At 43.0% G+C, this 19,731-nt stretch overlaps 8 protein-coding genes across 19 annotated transcripts in view; 5 read left to right on the top strand and 3 right to left on the bottom strand.

The window, feature by feature from the left end:
• LOC119547588 (protein sickie) overlaps positions 1 to 10,497 on the top strand; it is a 180,591-nt gene extending 170,094 nt beyond the window's left edge. For all 11 annotated transcript variants that reach the window (XM_037854502.1, XM_037854500.1, XM_037854496.1 and 8 more), the window contains 4 exons: positions 6,277 to 8,093; positions 8,156 to 8,411; positions 8,886 to 9,365; positions 9,425 to 10,497. In XM_037854502.1, coding sequence (XP_037710430.1) covers positions 6,277 to 8,093; positions 8,156 to 8,411; positions 8,886 to 9,365; positions 9,425 to 9,544 — 2,673 coding nt within the window. In that variant the 3' untranslated portion in view covers positions 9,545 to 10,497. The remainder of the gene's footprint in view (positions 1 to 6,276; positions 8,094 to 8,155; positions 8,412 to 8,885; positions 9,366 to 9,424) is intronic.
• Positions 1,719 to 3,428, top strand: LOC119547590 (gustatory and pheromone receptor 32a). The gene is made up of 2 exons (XM_037854510.1): positions 1,719 to 2,999; positions 3,058 to 3,428. The coding sequence occupies exons 1-2, from the start codon at positions 1,743 to 1,745 to the stop codon at positions 3,304 to 3,306; spliced, it is 1,506 nt and encodes a 501-aa protein (XP_037710438.1). The 5' UTR covers positions 1,719 to 1,742; the 3' UTR covers positions 3,307 to 3,428.
• Positions 10,498 to 10,723: 226 nt separating the features above from the next.
• On the top strand, positions 10,724 to 12,142 carry LOC119548200. The gene is made up of 3 exons (XM_037855329.1): positions 10,724 to 10,795; positions 11,413 to 11,827; positions 11,890 to 12,142. Exons 2-3 carry the CDS (start codon positions 11,416 to 11,418, stop codon positions 12,024 to 12,026), a joined length of 549 nt encoding a protein of 182 aa, XP_037711257.1. The 5' UTR covers positions 10,724 to 10,795; positions 11,413 to 11,415; the 3' UTR covers positions 12,027 to 12,142.
• LOC119548201 lies at positions 12,057 to 13,478 on the bottom strand. Its single transcript, XM_037855331.1, has 5 exons — positions 13,445 to 13,478; positions 12,913 to 13,386; positions 12,636 to 12,810; positions 12,485 to 12,577; positions 12,057 to 12,430 (listed from the first exon to the last, which is right to left on the bottom strand). The coding sequence occupies exons 1-2, from the start codon at positions 13,466 to 13,468 to the stop codon at positions 13,234 to 13,236; spliced, it is 177 nt and encodes a 58-aa protein (XP_037711259.1). The 5' UTR covers positions 13,469 to 13,478; the 3' UTR covers positions 12,057 to 12,430; positions 12,485 to 12,577; positions 12,636 to 12,810; positions 12,913 to 13,233.
• A 161-nt stretch (positions 13,479 to 13,639) lies between these two features.
• Positions 13,640 to 14,325, bottom strand: LOC119548334 (cell wall adhesin EAP1). The gene is made up of 2 exons (XM_037855524.1): positions 14,151 to 14,325; positions 13,640 to 14,086 (listed from the first exon to the last, which is right to left on the bottom strand). The coding sequence occupies exons 1-2, from the start codon at positions 14,172 to 14,174 to the stop codon at positions 13,709 to 13,711; spliced, it is 402 nt and encodes a 133-aa protein (XP_037711452.1). The 5' UTR covers positions 14,175 to 14,325; the 3' UTR covers positions 13,640 to 13,708.
• A 161-nt stretch (positions 14,326 to 14,486) lies between these two features.
• Positions 14,487 to 15,746, top strand: LOC119548333 (adhesive plaque matrix protein). The gene is made up of 2 exons (XM_037855523.1): positions 14,487 to 14,640; positions 14,710 to 15,746. Exons 1-2 carry the CDS (start codon positions 14,605 to 14,607, stop codon positions 15,640 to 15,642), a joined length of 969 nt encoding a protein of 322 aa, XP_037711451.1. The 5' UTR covers positions 14,487 to 14,604; the 3' UTR covers positions 15,643 to 15,746.
• A 373-nt stretch (positions 15,747 to 16,119) lies between these two features.
• On the top strand, positions 16,120 to 17,769 carry LOC119548539. 2 transcript variants are annotated; one of them, XM_037855833.1, is made up of 7 exons: positions 16,122 to 16,267; positions 16,326 to 16,352; positions 16,417 to 16,671; positions 16,738 to 16,854; positions 16,913 to 16,948; positions 17,010 to 17,180; positions 17,235 to 17,769. In XM_037855833.1, the coding sequence occupies exons 1-7, from the start codon at positions 16,217 to 16,219 to the stop codon at positions 17,451 to 17,453; spliced, it is 876 nt and encodes a 291-aa protein (XP_037711761.1). In that variant the 5' UTR covers positions 16,122 to 16,216; the 3' UTR covers positions 17,454 to 17,769. The 2 variants fall into 2 exon arrangements, with proteins under 2 accessions (XP_037711762.1, XP_037711761.1); XM_037855834.1 differs by lacking the exon at positions 16,913 to 16,948 and having other exon boundaries at positions 16,120 to 16,267.
• A 1,210-nt stretch (positions 17,770 to 18,979) lies between these two features.
• On the bottom strand, positions 18,980 to 19,715 carry LOC119547073. The gene is made up of 2 exons (XM_037853760.1): positions 19,609 to 19,715; positions 18,980 to 19,552 (listed from the first exon to the last, which is right to left on the bottom strand). Exons 1-2 carry the CDS (start codon positions 19,663 to 19,665, stop codon positions 19,010 to 19,012), a joined length of 600 nt encoding a protein of 199 aa, XP_037709688.1. The 5' UTR covers positions 19,666 to 19,715; the 3' UTR covers positions 18,980 to 19,009.
• Positions 19,716 to 19,731: the final 16 nt, after the last annotated feature.

Below are 19,731 nucleotides of genomic sequence, written 5' to 3'. Positions count from 1 at the left end.
TCTTGATTCGGGAACACCAAAAATCACTTAATTCGTGCAGAACTTTTTTAACAATTTAAAGTGCTGGACAAGAGAAACTCTTTGTTTAAAAATAGTTTCTATTTAGCACACACTATCTTATCTAGTTAAAGTGGCTAATGCCCCGCTGATAATGCCAGGCAGCCTTTTCTAATCTCAATCAGCAATCAAACACGAGGGGGCCTTTTCAATCATGGCAAAGTCACATAGGTTAGAGTCTTCAGCTTCCATCTTCATTAATTTTCCACTATCGGAAAATTTCAATCAGCATTGCAGAAATGTACATTCATAATTTAGGAAGGTCAAAGCCATTCGGAGCTTCAAATTGACACCTGACCTTGGAAGGCCATCTGCAATTAGTCATTACTGGCCAGGCATCCGCCCATCCTTGGGAAAACTTTCACTGATCTCGGAGGCCGGAGAAGAAGCCCTCATCAATCATCAAATATTCCAATGCAAATTAGGTGGAGGCACGCCCCCGCACACCGAGTGGAATAATAAATCAGGAAGCCCTGTGACAACTGCTACAGTTTGCTTCTCTTGTGTAAATCCAGCAAATGTCAAGTGTTGCAGTTGCTGCAGCGGCTGCTGCTGTTGCATGTTGCCTGGTGTTGTTTTTGCGGGGCATAAATCATGGGAAAGGTCAAAGTGCACACGCCTACGGCATGTTGCCGACACCAACATCGAAACTCTGAAAACACATGGTCGCCCGATGTCTGATGTCTGCAACAATTGTCAAGTGGGCAGCAACAGTCGTTGCTGTTGCAGCATGATTTATGCACCCAGCAGCAACACCAGCGGCCATTTTCGGTGGCTGGTTGAGTTTATTTAGTTTTATCAGTGGACACGACCTACTTGTATCACCCACTATCAAAGAACTCAGTTAATCGAAGGTCATTGGGTCTTATCAAGTGGTAAATGCTATCAGGCAGTTGGTAATCAGTAAAGAGCTGCTTTTTAAACAAGTTTCGGTGGGCAGAACTCTTTGTGGCCCACCGTTGAACTTGAACTTTGTTTTGTGTCTGCAAATTGCCAGCTATAAATTCAGCAATGCATCACTGGCAAAGAGCAACACTCCCCCCTGCTGCCGGCAACATTGACAGTCAAATTAAAGTTGGCAATTTTGCAGCGGGCTCTGCTGTTGCCTTAGCCATTTAGCATGTGGCCCCTTGGACCGACCGCCTGTTTTATCCCCTCCTATATCTCTGTTTTTTATTTTCTGACTGCGTGTCGCTCGCAGCTGATGCATAACCGTTTTACGCTCCGTTGCCTTCAACGTGCAAATGAACTGCAGCAACAGCAACAGCAACAGCAGCAACATCAGCCACACGAGCAACATCAACTACAGCAGCAACATCAAGCTCCCCTTTCTAGACCCTCTGTTACAGTTTGACAAGCACTGCGTGGGGCTTTTTAGGGGAAAACAGCCATCGCCCTTTTTCGTCTCATTTTAATTTCAATGTAGTTTTTTGCTTCTCTCAATTTGCATTTTTCCTTTGCTGCCTGCAATGCTTGACTTTTAGTTTTTTAAGCGCGTGTTTCCTTTCAAAACTTCTCTTTGCTGTTCATTGAAGTGTTTGCCGCATTTTTCCTGTATTGCAGACATTAAGATAGCTAGAATAGGATATTATCAGCAATAATGAAAATAGCATTATTGGAGAAAACGTATATAGTCTGATAAAAATTTGTCTAATAAATAAGCATATCCATAAGCAATTATTCTAATGGCATTTGAAGTCCAGACCCGTGACCCCAGATTACAATCAGATAACCCAGACCCCACTCGAATGAAACAAGGTTCACTCGTGTCGTTTATTCCTGTCAGTGCCTCGTTGGCAATGTCCCCGAACACTTGGATAGTCGAAATGCCCGAGCAAAAAACGCGTTCACATCCGTATCCGCGTAGGGTCTCGCCTTACAGAACTGCGTCTCTGAACAGGGATGCCTTCACTAGGGATAGCACGGCATCGGCAGGACCTGTTCCTTTAAGGAACCATGATTACCCCGTATTCGAGGACATTCGCACCATATTATCCGTGCTGAAGGCTAGTGGCTTGATGCCTATATACGAACAAGTGTCCAATTACGAAGTGGGACCTCCGACCAAAACCAACGAGTTCTACTCCTTCTTCGTAAGAGGCGCGGTACATGCCTTGACCATCTTTAATGTCTATAGTTTATTTACACCGATATCGGCCCAATTATTTTACTCCTACCGGGAGACAGACAATGTGAACCAGTGGATCGAGCTGCTACTATGCATCCTTACCTATACCCTTACTGTTTTTGTGTGTGCCCGGAATACGAAGAGCATGTTAAGGATCATGAATGAAATCCTGCAACTGGATGAGGAGATACGTCGACAGTTTGGCGCCAATTTGAACCAAGACTTCGGCTTCTCTGTGAAGTTTTTGGTGGGAATAGCCGCCTGCCAGACTTATATCATCGTGTTAAAAATATATGCCGTTCAAGGAGTGATCACACCCACCTCCTATATACTGCTGGCCTTCTATGCCATCCAGAATGGGCTGACAGCCACGTATATAGTATTTGCATCGGCCTTGCTCAGAATTGTGTATATACGATTTCATTTTATAAATGAACTACTGACTAGATACACCTATGGGCAGCAGAATAAACGCAAAGGAGGCGGAGGGAGGCGAGCGCATGGTAATAATAATATTAACCCCAATGCCGCTATTATGGAACATTTCCCCGAGGACTCCCTGTTCATATACCGCATGCACAACAAACTGCTGCGTATCTACAAGGGCATCAATGATTGCTGCAACCTGATTCTGGTCTCCTTCCTGGGATACTCATTCTACACGGTCACCACCAACTGTTATAACCTTTTTGTTCAGATCACCGCGAAGGGCATGGTGTCGCCCAACATTCTGCAGTGGTGCTTCGCGTGGCTCTGCCTACACTTTTCCCTTTTGGCCCTGTTGTCCCGGAGTTGTGGTCTTACCACCAAGGAGGTGAGGTGATTTATCAGAGATTAGTTAACAACTAATCAGCATGAGTGCTTCTTTCAAGGCCAACGCGACATCCCAAATACTGGCGAGGGTATATGCCAAGTGCAGGGAGTATCAGAATATCATTGACAAATTCCTAACCAAGAGCATAAAGCAGGAGGTGCAGTTCACGGCATATGGATTTTTCGCCATAGATAACTCTACGCTTTTTAAGATATTTTCGGCAGTCACCACATATCTGGTCATCTTGATCCAGTTTAAACAGCTCGAAGACTCGAAAACTGATGACTCCGTACCAAAGCAGACCTAAATATATCCTTTTAATCATCTCACATATATGTATTTATCTTTATTCGACTTTGTCCCTTTGTTTATTAGCACTACAAATATTAAAACAATTTTATTAATTACAAATATGTGAGTTGAAGATATCAAAAGTTTTTGCTTTGTCAACCTAATATGATATAGGCTGCTAAGAAACAAACTCTAAATGCTTTTTCTTAAGAATTTAATAAAATAATTAGTATATAGAACTTTTTTCTAACTTTAAAATTCCTTTTAAATAATTTTCAAGCAAAGATCTGATATTATATCTTTAAATTGCCTTTTATAAGCGATGTATTTAAGCCGATACACAAGCAATCTTTTCAAATTGAAATGTTTTTACCTCTAGTGGGTGGCAAGCAATTCTTCTCTTTAATCTCGAACCGCTTTAGATTTAAGCGGATTTGTGTAGCAAAATGTTCTTACCATTTAAGGCTGCTACCGAAAGCTAAGAAGTATATAATTTAAAATTTAATTAAATACTTATCGACTTTGCTACAGCTCCGGAAAATAGAAGCTCGCTTAATGCGGTAAAACCAACATTAGCATTGGCATGCGGTTAGTTAGTTCACTGGACATAGGTATGACCTCATCGAAATTATTAGCTACCGGTGAAAAAACACACCCATTTGAAAAATTGAAAACAAATAGGGAGCCACTTACACATTCTAACTAGTTATAATTGCTGGAATGGCAGCAAATCTGTATTTCTGGCTCTCCCTCGATTTCCCACTTGTTTATTGATAACCATCTAGCACGTTTCGCTTTTTAATTTGCCACTCATTTATGCAAATTGCGATGGCACGCTCTATAGACGTACATTTTTTTCTAGATGGAAATCCGTCATCAGTGGATGATGAGCAAAGTTTTTTCTCGGTTCAAGGTCGGTGTGGGCCAAAGCTTTAATAGGCGAAGCTAACTTCATGCCCGTGCTCTTAAATAAAATCACTTGGAAGTGGATTCCACTTTATTATCCGCTCAGAAGACAATTGCCCGTTAATACGTTTTAATTGCTGGCGGAAAGTGGTAGGAAGCCATCCTTCCGAAGGTGCCGACTTATCCTGTGTGTCACGTTACTCATACGCACCGTAATCAATTTTTATGCCCTCCGCTTACGTGAGTTGGCAGCCAAACGATTCAGATTTTGGATTTCAGAGCCCTTCTCCAAATATGCATATGCGGAGAAAGTTGAAAGGGTTACTACGTGGTTTTTTAAATGCAAATCGCATGGTTTTTATTGTACGCGGGAGGGCTCAACACTTGTTGTGATCACGTTTGCAAATTCATAATTTAATTAGTCTGGTGCACTTGAAATTCCCGGCATGTCGCTTAATTTAATAATAATAAAAACGCTAAATTGCAAGGGAATATCAAAGCATTTTACGAGCAATGGGAAGAGAATGAGCTTTTTCTTCATTACTTCCTTGGCAATTACAACATCCGCTCTGAGTCACCACTTTTCTCCTCTGAACTTCTCTAATGGCACTCATCAACTTGATGCAGATGTATATATATGGATAATATAGCATTTACCCTGAGTTCTCTCTTATTTCTGTCCAGTCACGTTGGCTCATAAAAAATAAGCAACGATGGCAAAGTGCTGACACAACAATGCACAAGAAGTGACATACAGTGGTCGGCATAAGTATTTTGACAAAATAAAAGTTAAGTATACTCATAACTTGAATTTACTTCTTGTAAACTATAGGCATCAATGGAAAGGTAATTTCAATGCCGTTTGAATGATACAATACATTTCTTTACCCATTCAGTACTTATTGAAAAGGACGAATTTGTGTAAATCAACTTTGAAATTTAAAAAAAAAACTTTTTTCCTCGTCTTGAAAACTTAAATTTTTTGATGCAAAAAGTTTCTTCAAACAAAAATAATAGTAACTGCAAAAAGAATTTTTCAAATATCATTATGCTTATATTTTTTATGAATTTTTGAAAATGCTTAAAAACAGGCATTTGAGCCATATTTTTGTCTTTTTCATACAAATTTTTTCCGACATTGTCACCTTCAAAAAATCATAAAAAATATAAGCAAAATGATATTTGAAAAATTCTTTTTGCAGTTACTATTATTTTTGTTTGAAGAAACTTTTTGCATCAAAAAATTTAAGTTTTCAAGACGAGGAAAAAAGTTTTTTTTTTAAATTTCAAAGTTGATTTACACAAATTCGTCCTTTTCAATAAGTACTGAATGGGTAAAGAAATGTATTGTATCATTCAAACGGCATTGAAATTACCTTTCCATTGATGCCTATAGTTTACAAGAAGTAAATTCAAGTTATGAGTATACTTAACTTTTATTTTGTCAAAATACATATGCCGACCAGTGTAGGTTCCAAAGTTCACACGAAGAAATAGTGGAACACCATGACTTTGTCTAAATTAAAAATGGATAATATATCAGTTTTATTAAAAAATTAAAAACGGAAGATGTGTTTTAAAAGTGATTGCACAAAAAGTGTGTACCCTTTTCTTTTTTTAATACCCTTATTACCTCTTCAAACATTATAGCTATATCATAAAAATTACCTCTTCTCGATGTCTTTAAATCTTAACTTTATTATGAACTCCAATGCCATAACTTTTCCTACCGCACACCTTATTATTAAGTTCTTAAATAGGGTTTAAGTAGAGTTATAATAGGTGGTTTCCCATGAAGTAACGAACTGAGGTGGTACGTTCTCCAAGTGCACGTTCTCCAGAGAAGGGACTGAAGTTTTCGAAAAGTTCTTAAAGCCCGGCTCTAAGCTCGTTGTCCATGAGTCATGTGGCCGAGGTGAGTTGCAAGTGGCGGGTGGAACGCCTTGCATACGAAGCAGCCACACTGGGTTTCAGCATTCGAGGCACGAACGAGATGTGCTCAAAACGGGCGATGATGGATTGTACAGACCTGGCCAGAACCCACCTTAACCCAAACCCTCTCCATTTGTTCCTTTTGCAGGCCCATGTGGTCACCGCCTTTGAGCAATCGTTGTCCAACATGACCAACCGACTGCAGCAATTGACGGCGACGGCGGAGCGCAAGGATGGCGAGCTGACGGACATGCGGCAGACCATCGAGCTGCTGAGGAAGCAGTCCATCCAGGCGGGCCTGACCACGGCGCACATGCAGAGCATGGGTGTCCAGACGCAGGGTCAGGGAGCTGGGTTGCAGCCTGGTCAGCCGGGCCCTGACCAGAAGCCCCCAACTGCGGGAGCTCAAAGGACCAACAACAATGGCACCCTGACCCTGGGAATGCAGCGGCAACACAGCACCGATTCCATGTGCTCCCTGAACTCCATCAGCTCCGGCTGCTCGGCGGCCCAGGACAAGAACAAGGCCAACAAGAAGAAGGGCTGGCTGAGAAGCAGCTTCACCAAGGCCTTCTCCCGCAATGCCAAGATCGCCAAGACGAGTCGTCATGTGGGTGGCCACCATCATCATCATCACAATCACTCGCAGCAGGAGTTGCCCCTCTCCAATGGTCATGGTGAGCCACTGGGTCTGGCCTCCCTGGCCACCCAACCTGCTCCTCCTTTGCCCAACAGCAAGCAGAGCAGTCCCGCCAAGACTTTAACCCTCATAGACAATGCCAAGCCCATTGATGCCATCGAGCAGGAGGATCAGCAGGTGGTCGAGGACCTCAAGAAGCAGTTGCGGGAGAAGGATCTTGTGCTGACAGATATTCGTCTGGAGGCCTTGAGTTCGGCCTCCCAGCTGGAGAGCCTCAAGGAGATGATGAACAAGATGCGGGCGGAGATGATGTCACTGAAGCACAACAACGAGCGGCTCCAGAAACTGGTGACCACGCGATCACTGGCTGGTTCGGAGGCCAGTTTGGGCCAGGCCATCAGTCCCAATGGATCGGTGGCCGGCAGCTCGGAGGTCTCCAGGCGTTATTCCCTGGCCGATGGCAACAATCGCCCGCCCATGGATCTTCCAGCCCGATTGAGTGAGGAACTTGAACTGGAGGAAGAGTGCCTGCCACCGGCTCCGGCACCCGAACCACCACCACCACCGGCTCCCAATGGCGTGGTGGGTGTGGCGCCCCTCAGTCCCAGTACCCACATTGATTTAACCCCTCCTCCACCCGCCCTGGAGGCAGCTCCTCTGGCCAGTCCCGTGCACATGGCCAGTGCCACCGAGGAGCTGGCGGATGTGTGTGATGGCAAGAAGATAGCCATTGCCTGTTATCTGGGTCAGCCGGAGGCATTTGCCAAGTACTGCGAGGAGTTGCAGGAACTCGATGGCTTCTATGCCAATGGCCATGGGGAGGATGCCCAATCCCAGGGCGAACGGAAGTCCAACTACGCCAGTGCCAGCTGCAACGAGTACGTCATCGCCTGCACCTACATCTCCGGCAAGACGACGTGGCAGAATCTGGACTATGTGGTGCGCAAGACCTTCAAAGACTATGTGGCTCGGATTGATCCGGGCACCAATCTGGGTCTCAACACCGACTCCATCACCTCGTATCATCTGGGGGAGGCGAAGAGGGGTCCCGAGATGGGTTTCCCGGAACTCCTGCCCTGCGGCTACATTGTGGGCAGTGTGAGAACCCTATACATCTGCCTGCAGGGCGTGGGAAGTCTGGCCTTCGACAGCCTCATCCCGCGCAGCATTGTCCACAGATATATCAGCCTGCTCACGGAGCACCGTCGTCTGATCCTCTGCGGACCCAGTGGCACTGGGAAATCCTATCTGGCTCGCAGGCTGGCCGAGTTCCTGGTGGCCCGAGCAGCCAGGGGCAATCCCTCGGAGGCCATTGCCACATTCAAGTAAGTCTTTTAGATCTACTATACCTAATAAATAGATTGTTAAAGCATATATCTCCCCTTAGTGTTGACCACAAGTCCTCGAAGGATCTGCGTCAGTATCTGGGCCACATTGCCGAGCAGGCTGCCATCGCCAATGGAGCCTCCGAGCTTCCCTCTGTGATCATTCTGGACAACCTGCACCATGCCTCCGCCCTGGGCGATGTCTTCTCCTGTCTGCTGAGCGCCGGACCGGCCAACAAGCTGCCCTGCATCATTGGCACCATGTCGCAGGCCACCTGCAACACCACCAACCTGCAGCTGCACCACAATTTCCGATGGGTAAGTAGTAACCCCCTAAACTACATACATTTGTATCAGCCAATATTAGATTTCTTATATGCTTTTTTTTTAAGCTTATAGTTTCAAAAGTACCTACTCACACAAAAAACCCTAACGATCATACAGTTAAATTCTAAGATATAGCTACCTAAGCAGCAAGTTCATAAATTGAAACACGATTCACTCGATAGGGCTTTGCAGAAAGTGCTTTCCGAACTCATCATGGTTTTCTAATGATAAGAAAAAGTTTTTATTGTCGCTGAACGATGTATTTCTTTTCCTTTTTAAAAAATTTAAGTTCTTACACCCAATTTTTAATTTTGCACAATCCGTTTTACCGTCCATGGTAAGACACTTGAAAACGGTTCAGAAATATATTCCATCTATCTATTTTTAAATGTAACAAGTGTATACAACCCCAGAAGATTTTTAAAATAAATAGAAACTGACCATAATCTTAAAATTATATTACAGGTCCTGACAGCCAATCACATGGAGCCCGTGAAGGGTTTCCTGGGCCGTTTCCTGAGACGTCGGCTCTTCCAGCTGGAACTGCAAACCCAACATCCGCAACCGGAACTGGCGGCGGTTCTGGCCTGGTTGCCCTCCGTGTGGCAGCACATCAACCGTTTCCTGGAGGTGCACAGCTCCAGTGACGTGACCATCGGACCCAGACTGTTCCTTGCCTGCCCGCTGGATCTGAAGGACTCGCAGGTGTGGTTTACCGACATCTGGAACTACCACCTGTCTCCCTATTTGGTAGAGGCGGTGCGCGAGGGAGTGCAGCTCTATGGACGACGAGGTGGCGCCTGGAACGATCCCTCTGCCTTCATAAGGAACTCCTATCCCTGGCCCTATGGACCGGATTCAGTGCCCCCCTTGAGACAGATCAATGCCGAGGATGTGGGTCTCGAGGGTGTGGCATTAACCAACGGGGAGCAGCAGGATCCCTTGGTAGGATATTCATATGATCTGTTTACAAACCTTTACTAATAAAACCTGTATATATATAGCTCAACATGCTGATGCGCCTGCAGGAGGCGGCCAACTACTCGGAGGCCCAGGATCAGGAGTCCGATTGCGCCAGTCTGGACTCGAATGTCACCCCCGACAGTTCAGCCGGAGCCGAGTGAAGAGCCATATAAACCAACCACTTCGTACATGCCAAATTTAGATGGACTAACTAGGAGGAACACGCTGGCCGAGGGTCTGCTGCACTTCACCAGGATTACCATCCTTTCCCGCACAAATGAGACTTCTTGCACTACTTTCGCAGCCTGGTTCAAAAGCAGTTCCAAGAGTTTTCCATTTGCACCAAATCACCATATTCCCCGACCATCTCTAACCACTTCCTGCCATCTAGAGTAAATTGCACTTTTTAGCGCACTTGTTAAAAATGCAAATTGTCAAGCCCCACACAAAAAACTCCACTACCATCCCAAAAATCTTGGGCCCCCGGCTGCGTTTCCGAAAACCCCAAAAACTTGAGAGAAGGAACCCTAACTAACATGAAATGTTAACGAAAGTAAATTCATTTTTGTATATATAGAACAAACAAAATACCCTATGCTTAAGTGTGTATCTGTCCGGCGGTTTAGACTTTTTATACCCTGTATCCTAGCCCAGAACCGGCAGATCATTTAAGTTAAATTGCAACTAATACCTAACTCTACTGTAAATGTAGCTATAAGTTTTTGCTACTACCAATTTACAAGATGTATAGTTGAAGGAAAAAGCTTTCACTTTAGTTTAATTATTTGCGTAATTATCATTAAATATTGTTACAAACATATTGCATATTTATAAAACCCAATGAAGCAAAATACCGTTTAAATATTTATTATGCCAAGCGGCGCTTAAACACAGGAATACGCGAAAGTGAATACGTAATGCCCCATCCTTGATGAAATAGCTAAATTACCGACTCACCACATCCCTATCGAAAGATAATCACATATACTACCAATTCAAGCAGTAAAACTATTATGATACGATAAAGCAAATTATGTGTCTCTGTCTAATTTAAATGTGTGCATTTATGAGATTATGACATCAAATCAAAATAAAATATAATATCAAACAATAATTGTGGTTTACTTTATTGCTAATCGATCTATAGGTATTTTGGTACGCAATTTTGGAATTGAAACCACTTTTTATGTGCAATTTAAATTTGCCGCCAAGCTTATCGATAACACAAAACTATCGATATGTAATGGTTTGTGTCTCCGCTAAATGAGGAAGGTGATTTCGCTATTTCTTAGTGTGGCCGCTTACAGAATATTTTTGGTATATTTGTAAATGGTATTAAAGTATTTTTCTCAGAGTTGGACGGTATAATCTATCTATAATTCCGCGGTCACACTAGTTGCGAGTCAAAAAAAGTGGGTACAAGTGTAAAAATTATTAAAAATTTCGGAATTTAGCAAACATTAGTGAGCTTAAAGCTATTATAAATGATAAGGGCTATGAACATCCCATGACATAATAGAAATCTCCACTGCCACCGGTTTACAAGCGGTTTTCCTGGAGATGCGACCGCCCACCGATTACACAACATCTGTGATGGCAATGAAAAATGGGAGAATTATGCGGATATTATGCCAATAACAGCACGATATCGAGGAAAATATATGGCGCCGAGGTCTACTAGGCGGTCTAATCAATCGGGGATTATGGAAATGGATTTAATAACTCATCACGTAGTCCTCCAGCTGTTACATAACCTACAACCCAATGGGCTCTATATCCCATCGCAGACCCCGTGAGAAATTAGGCCTGACTAATTTCTAAAGTCTCCAAATTCAGTAACTGAGTGTTAGAATTATCTACTTCGGGGATCATATACCTACACTATGTTTTATGACTATTCTAAGAATTCATCTTCAATGGGTCAGAGATCATATAGCTTTTACCTTAAGGACTAACTAAGCTAACTTATAACCTATATTCCATGTTTACCACCTTATCAACTCATAACAATCCTTATGGTCCTTTGCAGAAGATGGCCCTCAGACTGATCAACAGCGCTGTGCTCCGCCAGCTGGCTTCCCAGCTGCCCAAGAACGCTCAGGTTGGCAGCGTTGCCGCCGTCCACACTCTGGACAAGATCGGCAAGCGTGAGATCGTCGGCTACGGCTGGAACGGCACCGCCTGCTACGCCGATCGCGTGGACTACCCTCTGCCCGCCGTGCGTTTCCGTGAGCCCACCAACGAGATCAACGCACTGCGCACCAAGGAGCAGGGTGACTGGAAGAAGCTCAGCCCCGAGGAGATCAAGGCCCTGTACCGCGCCAGCTTCTGCCAGACAATCGCCGAGGTCCAGGCCGGTACCGGCGAGTGGAAACTCCACTTGGGCGTTGCCCTCCTCTTCTCCGCCGCCGCCATCTGGGTGGCCGTGCTGATGAACCTCTTCGGTGAGCCTTGATTGATCCCGTTCATGGTTGTCCATTTGCTAAATACCGTGTCTTCCTTTCAGTCTACGATGAGCTGCCCGTCACCTTCGACGAGGAGCACCAGAAGGCCCAGCTGCAGCGCATCATCGACCTGGAAATGAACCCCGTCACCGGTTTGACCTCCAAGTGGGACTACGAGAACAAGAAGTGGAAGAACTAAGTGCGCTATCTTTAAATAATTCCGCTATTGTGTGTGATTAAGTTAGCCGACGTCTATGTGTATTAAGTTGAAGCAAGATAGTCGAAATTAAAGTTATGGCTGCTGCCTAAACTGAATGATCTTGGGTCAGTCATTAGTTTCTTCCGGGAAACCAACCTCAAGGATCTGTTTTAGAGCAATGCTTTCTACACTTATAAGATACAAATTCAATTATTTTAGTTTAGCGGTGATGATGTTCGGGACGTCTGTGCTTGGAGGCTTGCGTCCTTTTTTAAAAGAATTAAAGCGCGACGGGCTTCTGAATGCTTTTCAAACTCGGGATTGTACAAATGCCTAAAATTTAAAATAACTGGTTTCAGGTTCTGAGTCGATTGGGCTCCTTTTGGTACATTGCTCGTCTTACCCTGAAAGAAAAGTGGTTCCTTCATCACCAACATTTGGAGAGCTGCTCAGCTTACCTCATTCTATTCACAACCTCGGGCCTGGATTTATATTGTTTCTATATCTTTTCTTTTGGAGCGCTTGTCTCCGAATCGGAATCTCGGTTATAACTGAAGAAAGTGCAAATTTTGGTGTGTATGCCTCAGCTTGGGCAAATGCATTACTCACTGTTTGTACCACTCGTAACCCTCATAGGGAGGTCTATGGATATTGTGGGGACGAAGATGACGCTGTCTGTCGTTGTGCGAGTGATTCTTATTGCCTTTGCCATCCACGTTGACAAGGAGAATCAATAAGCAAACGAGGATCCCCAAAATGTTAAACCTTGATCCCATGACTGTCACTTATTGAGTGAAAATTTAGTCATACGTGAAATCACAATTAAGTAAGATTTCAAAATGTGAATAGAACTAATGGATTTCTAGTAAATTATTCGTATACTTACTCGGTAACTAATTAACTGGAAAGTTCAGAGATATTTATTGGCAAAAGTAATTTCTTTTAAGACACTGGATTAGCAACAATTAGATCAGAAACTGTCTTGTAGTCAAGAGAAATATTCTCAGCGAGTCAGTAAATGTTAATAGTTTTATCAATTATGCATTCGGAACTTTTAAAATGATCAATTAATCAGTGATCTATAGATATAGACGGACAAGGTTTCCGTTTCCCATTGTTCGTCGAGTTCTGAGACATTTATTGCACTGCGAATGATTTTAACAACGGGGAAAATAATGATCGCGTGCGATTCCGACATTGGTATCCATTAGACTGGGTTATGTCGTTTATGATGAGACCTCACACGTGCTGGCCAATTTCTCCAGCGTCTTTCCTTTTCAATATTGTGGAATCCATCGTGAGCCACTGCATGGCGCACTTTCCGCATCGAAAATACTGTCTGCTGGCACAGAAGAAGGTACTTTTAAAGAAATGAAAAATATTATTTGTCATTCACTTTCATTAGAATAATATTTTACCAAACAGCAAAAAACCAACCGCATCTTGGCACAATTCTCCGGCATCTAATTAAATTCGTCATGTTTTAAGTTCTAAGGAATACAGTATAGGGTGCCTCCATTGTTGAAGTATACTATACCACACTATACCAAATTGAAAAATTTATAACCTCAAGAGAATGTATATAAAAATAAAATAGTCTTCTCTTATCCTGGAGTTTGTTTTATTAAAATAATCATCAAAGTGAAGTCACATAATTAAAAGTTTTAAATCATATAGGGTAGTTAGGGAGTGGGTGTGGTGAAGGCGTCGTTCCAGTGAGCCCAATTCTTCTCCGTCCTTAAATTGTGGAACCCATCGTGGGCTTTTACGTGGCGTGGACCTGGTCTATGTTTCCCTGGCTTGACGAATGGATCTCCACCATTTTCCGCAGTATGTGTTCCATTATGCTCTGAGCTGTGGTGTGTGGGACTCTCCGTGGTATCAGTACTATTATGATCTGGGGAATCGGTTGTTGATCCAGTAGACTCTGTCCCAGCCTTAGTGGTTTCTCCGGCAGAACTGCTTTCAGTTGCCCCTGCTATTTGCGTGGCTGGAGATGATTCAGTCGCTGGGGTTTCCTGAGCCTCAAGAGCGGCTACCAAGAATATAACAATTCCGACCTGAGAACAAAGAATGTATCCGATTATGTGCAAAAGTCAGAGGAAATGCCCCATTGGCCCTCACCAGTTTTAGTTCAAGTTTCGCCATATTAACGTCACACCTGACACATATATGTGGTTCGTCGAAACCAGAAGAGACGACTGGGCAAAGCCACCTTTTATAGCTGCTGCGCAGGTTCAATCGATTAGAGCAGTTCAAAATTGATTGGAGGTGTGTTGCTGCCTGATTTTACGGGCAGAACCAGCACCAATTCTCTTTGTGACCAACTGATAGATGACGATCTTAAATTTACGAACGCAGTCTGGGAAATTCCGGGCAGACGCATCCAACACCTGATGCGATGCTGATCGGGTTTTTTGAGAGAGATAGCTGATAGAGAGCTGATTGCTCCGGGCTGAGTGTAATTGTGGGCTTAACGATTTCCATAATTGTGGGCGATTCTGGAGCTATATAAGTTCGGTATGACCGGCAAACACCAATCAGTTCTCGCTTGGCCCTTGCAAGTTGCAGTAAATCAATGGAGATGTTCATCAAGCTATTGCTAATTAGCCAGGTGGGTACTTGATCTTGACCAGGCCAAAAAAGCATGCCTTAATTAATGTAATATGCATTTTAATTTTAGCTTTTGGCGCTGAGCTACGCCCAATTGACTCTTGAGGAGGCTAAAAAACAAATCGATGCCTCGGTCTATAGCGATGAGGAGATGGGCGATGATACGCACATGCCGGAGCCCCACCATCCTCCCCAGTACCAGCCTCATCCTCCCCATCCGCACAAGAAAGTGAAGCACACTACTCCTGAGCCGGAAACCACCACTCCGAAACCAGTTACCACCACGGAGGAGCCTAAAATAGAGCAGGAAGGTGAGGGAACCGTTGCTCCCAATGATGGCTTGGATCAGCTGGACGAAGGATTGGTTCAGAGCAACGATGGATCTGCCCGTCCAGAGTCCACTACTCCGGAACCGACCACACCTGCCCCAACAACAACTACGACGACCACAACAACTACAACTACGACGACCCCAAAGCCTCACAAGCACGAACCACATCCCCATCCCCATCCCCATCCTCATTTTCATACCCATCCCTATCCCTATCCTCACCCCTACCCATCTCAGTATCCCTATCTTCAGCCTGGAGTGATCTTCACCCCCGCGGGACCCAAAATTGCTCCTCCATCGGAGACCTCAGACACTCCCAAGGACGCAGACAAGGAATCCCCAAAGCCCAGTGGATACCCCGCCTATCCGAACTTCAGATCCCCCTACTCCCCCTACCCGCCACCGGCAATTTACCAGCCACGCCTACCAGGATACGGACCTAGTCCCAATTTTGGATACAATCACAATCACCATCACGAGGAGGACTCCGGCGAGGATAAGCCCGAGGACAAGTCCGGCGAAGAGGGTGCAGAGGAGGATGTGGCTCTGAAGCCACCTGGCTTTGGCTACCCACAGGTCTATTTGGTTCCCCGCAGACCAGTGGTTACTGTTCCTAGCTTCCCCCGACCAGGAGGCGGATATGGTTCGTCCTATGGCTATGGACGGTACTAATACTCTAAACTCAACAATCTTAAAAAAACAAAAAAAAATGAAAGTCATTGTTGAATTTATATAATTATTTCCTAGCATATTATTAAACACTCTTTAACTTATAATTACTGGTTTTTTAATGATCACATTGAAGACGGGGTAGAATCTATCTTTCTTTTCTGTAATACTTATGGCATTAAATTAAACTTACCGAACTTTAAGACATATTAATATAGGCTCCAAAAGTCGAGTGCAATTTTATGTTGTATCATTTATCTATGTAATAATCATTTGTGGACGAAGGTTGAGCTTATTGTTTTTTCGCTAGTTTCTTAGTTGCAAGATTACAGGCTCTTAGATTCGGAAAAATGATAATTGCTGAGTTGCGCATATGAACAAATTTATTGGTTTTGATTTCCCTGTCGTGTATTCCCCAGGCTGATAACCCCGGGCCCCGACAATCTCACCTTGTGTTTTCCAGTCGAACGGGTTGAGATCGTCGTTGCATTTAATTGCAGCGCATTCCGCCTAGTCAACTCATAGTTCTGTCGATCGTCGGAAGTTCGAGACGTAAGTAGCTGTCGAGATCTGCGAGATGTTGCCACTCCAAATTGTGCTATTGGGCTGTCTGTTGATCGCTGAGGGGGTGAGTTGTAATTGGCAAGTTCTAGAATTTGTAATCCAATGCTTCCCGAATCTTCCAGCTTTGCCACACACTTCCAGAGGTCAAGGTGAGTCGCTCGGAAACGGAATCTTAAATCACCACTTTCTGTACCTAATAATCAATATTTTCAGGTGAGAACTCCCCGAGATACATCGAGTATACCCACTAGTTTTTTCAAACCCGTGGGCGAAAATTCAGCCCATGATAGATCTTTGGTAAAGGGTGGAAATCACACCCTTTCAAGATTTCGTCGAGATACATCCAATATACCGACGGATTTCTTCAAGCCCGTGGGCGAGAGATCTAGCAATGAGCCCAATTCTGATAGATCGCCTTCAAATGGCGGAAATGGCACCGCCTTGCGAGGTGGTATCGAATTTTTTGAGGTGAGATCAAATGAAAAGTATAACTGAATGACTGACTAAATAAATTTATATTATTTATCTTTTTAGAGATCTAGCGCAGAAGTGGAAGAAGTTACTGCGTCTTATGAAGATGAAGACGTTCCCATCCGAAACAGCCCATTTCAAGACCGACCTATCTATCCGCAGAGCGCTCCAAGGTTTTCTGTAAGTGTGATTATATGTTAAACAGAAGAATCACTAATTCAAAACTAAACTCTTTTAGCCACCTAAATATCCCGAGAACCCTCCAAGGTTTTCTGTAAGTGTAATTTAATTATGTTGAACAGTAGAATCACTTATTCATAACCAAACTCTATTAGCCACCTAAATACGGAGACACATTTCAAACGGATTACAGTGCAGATCCCAGGGGAAGCAATTTCAACAATAGACCATTTCCAAGAACACCTGTTTATCGTGACAGTGGAATTCCATCTTTTCCTGAATCGCCGTTCCGCGACCAAATTTCGAGTACTTGGGGACCTCGCCCGGTAAATACTATTACTTTAGTACTGTTTACAAAAATCTTAATGATATATTTGCAGATCCCTACAGTATTGGGAGGATCCATGGTACCCCTCTTTTCTGGAGGTCCCAGTATGTCCGTTGGTCGAAGTGGCCCAAATGGTTCCGGGGGCTCTCCGGACAACTTCTTCCGCTCTGAGTCATATAGCTACACCTCGGATGGCCGAGGACCTCCACAGATCCAGCGGGGTGTGTACGACTCCCGAGATGGAATGGGATCTTCATTCCGTAACTTTTAAGAAATGTTTTTCAAAAAGCTTTTTAAATAGTATGTTGCTTAAACTTGTACTTCGTAATATAAGCAAATGGCTGATAGTTGAAGATTTCCGATTTCAAGTATAACTAGTTGAGGCCGTCTGAGATTAGCATAATCAATAATGACTTGACTGTCTAATATAAATATTATTTGCCATGAGACAAAGCATGAGTTTTTGAAATTAAAACTACTAGCTTAAGGCCTGACTATTGTTCTACCTTTTTGAAAAAAGAAATATTTATTTTTATCGAAAGAATGGAAAAATTATTAAAGATCATAAAAGTTTTGTAAAATCTTAAGAAACTAAAAGTAACTTTTAATAACTTTTAATAAAACCAATACGTTTACAATAACACTCCCGTGTTTTGTAAGTCATCCCTGCACTAAGTTGTAAACAAAAACAAGAAAGGAAGTTAGCTTCGGCAAGCCGAAGCTTATATACCGTTGCAGCTATAATTATTAAATTAAAAAACACAAAAAATAATATTCCCAATAGTAAAGACAATATGTCAAAAAACACCGAAGCTATAATTTGTTTCATATTATTTTCCTACCAATTTTCCGATCGTTCCTATGGCAGATATATGATATAGTCGTCCGATTTTGATAAAATTAAATTCGAAATTCAGAACTAATTAAAAAATGTTATTTCCAAGCGTTGGAGGTTATATGTATGTTGAAAAACACCGAAGCTATAATTTGTTTCATATTATTTTTCCAAAAATTTTCCGATCGTTCCTATGGCAGCTATATGATATAGTCGTCCGATTTCGATAAAATTTAATTCAAAATTCAAAACTAATTAAAAAATGTTATTTCCAAGCTTAGAAGGTTATATGCTAAAAAACACCAAAGATATAATTTTTTTAAATTTTTTTTTCCTATTATTCCTATGGGAGCTATAAGATATAGTTGTCCGATCCGGCTGGTTCCGACTTATATACTACCTGCAAAAGATATAAGACTTTTGGGAAAGTTTCAGCCCGATAGCTTTAAAACTGAGAGACTAGTTTGCGTAGAAACGGACGGACAGACGGACAGACGGACAGACGGACATGGCTAGATCAACCCGTCTAGTCATGCTGATCAAGAATATATATACTTTATGGGGTCGGAAACGTCTCCTTCACTGCGTTGCAAACTTCTGACTGAAATCAATATACCCTCTGCAAGGGTATAACCAGCCTGTATATATATGGTCAGTGATCGTGAGATCGGCTGTAAGTCGTAATCAATCTTTAGCCCACGGGGAGCGTGATAGCACAAGCGATGATCTCTGGATTACTCGTCTTTGTATTTGCATTCTCAATAGGTGGAATCCGTATTATTAAATTAAGCAGTTTCATAGATAGTTGGCATCTGCTTTCCAAAGGGCAATTCCGGGAATTAAGTAACTTGATGTATAGCGTAAGATAACGATTGCTTAAATAAGTAGGGAACCAGTTGGCTGGCTTATAAATGCATTTTCATAGATGGGACTTAAAAAAAAACAAATTGGTGACTTCTTTATTAATGTATTGAGAAACATTATATAGTTTATTAAATGAAATCAGAATTTGACAACTTATCCAACTTCTCAAAGACGTCCCTCTCGTTCTTAAAGTCCATAAACTGCTTAACTAAATCGGAATTTCTGACCAATCTACTGTCAGACCATGTGCTCATATAATTTTCCACCTTTCGCTCGATTGATTTCAGGGTGTTTTCCAAATTTCTCTCCAGTATCTGCTCCAAGTCTTCCCCACCGTGCTGTATAAATAACTGAACGACAACCTCGTCCGCCTCAGATTCGAATTCTTTACTGTCTGCGATTTCAATTATGTTTTCCATTTCCTCCAGAGCATCTTCCAGAATGCTCAGCTCAAGTGAATCATCCAAATCCAGGGTGTCCAACACCTTGACAAATTCTTTAAGCTCCGTGAGTATGAGACCTTTCGAATCCGGCGGTAAAATAAGTTCAGCTTCGTCGATGACCAGTTGAAAAACATTTCTCAGCTCTTCCAAAGCATCTGTTACCAGTTGAAAGAGTTCGTTGGTCACCTCATATTGTAACTGATGTCTATTTGCCGCGGGTGCTGCGAGCTGTACTAGACCGAAATCCTTAGACTAAAGGGATATTAAGAACCAAAGGACCTTACCGCTGATTGCAAAGCAGCAAATGCGAAAAGAAAAGTCCAAGTTGTTCTGCTAGCCATTGTATTCAAACTGTAGTAAACTTCACTATTCCGGATTCCTTTTATAAACCCTCTTCTAACACGTCA

This window comes from Drosophila subpulchrella, chromosome 2L (assembly GCF_014743375.2).
Source record: "Drosophila subpulchrella strain 33 F10 #4 breed RU33 chromosome 2L, RU_Dsub_v1.1 Primary Assembly, whole genome shotgun sequence".
NCBI lineage: Eukaryota > Metazoa > Arthropoda > Insecta > Diptera > Drosophilidae > Drosophila > Drosophila subpulchrella.
The sequence above is the reverse complement of the archived record's forward strand: the minus strand, read 5'-3'. Positions and strand labels throughout refer to the sequence as shown.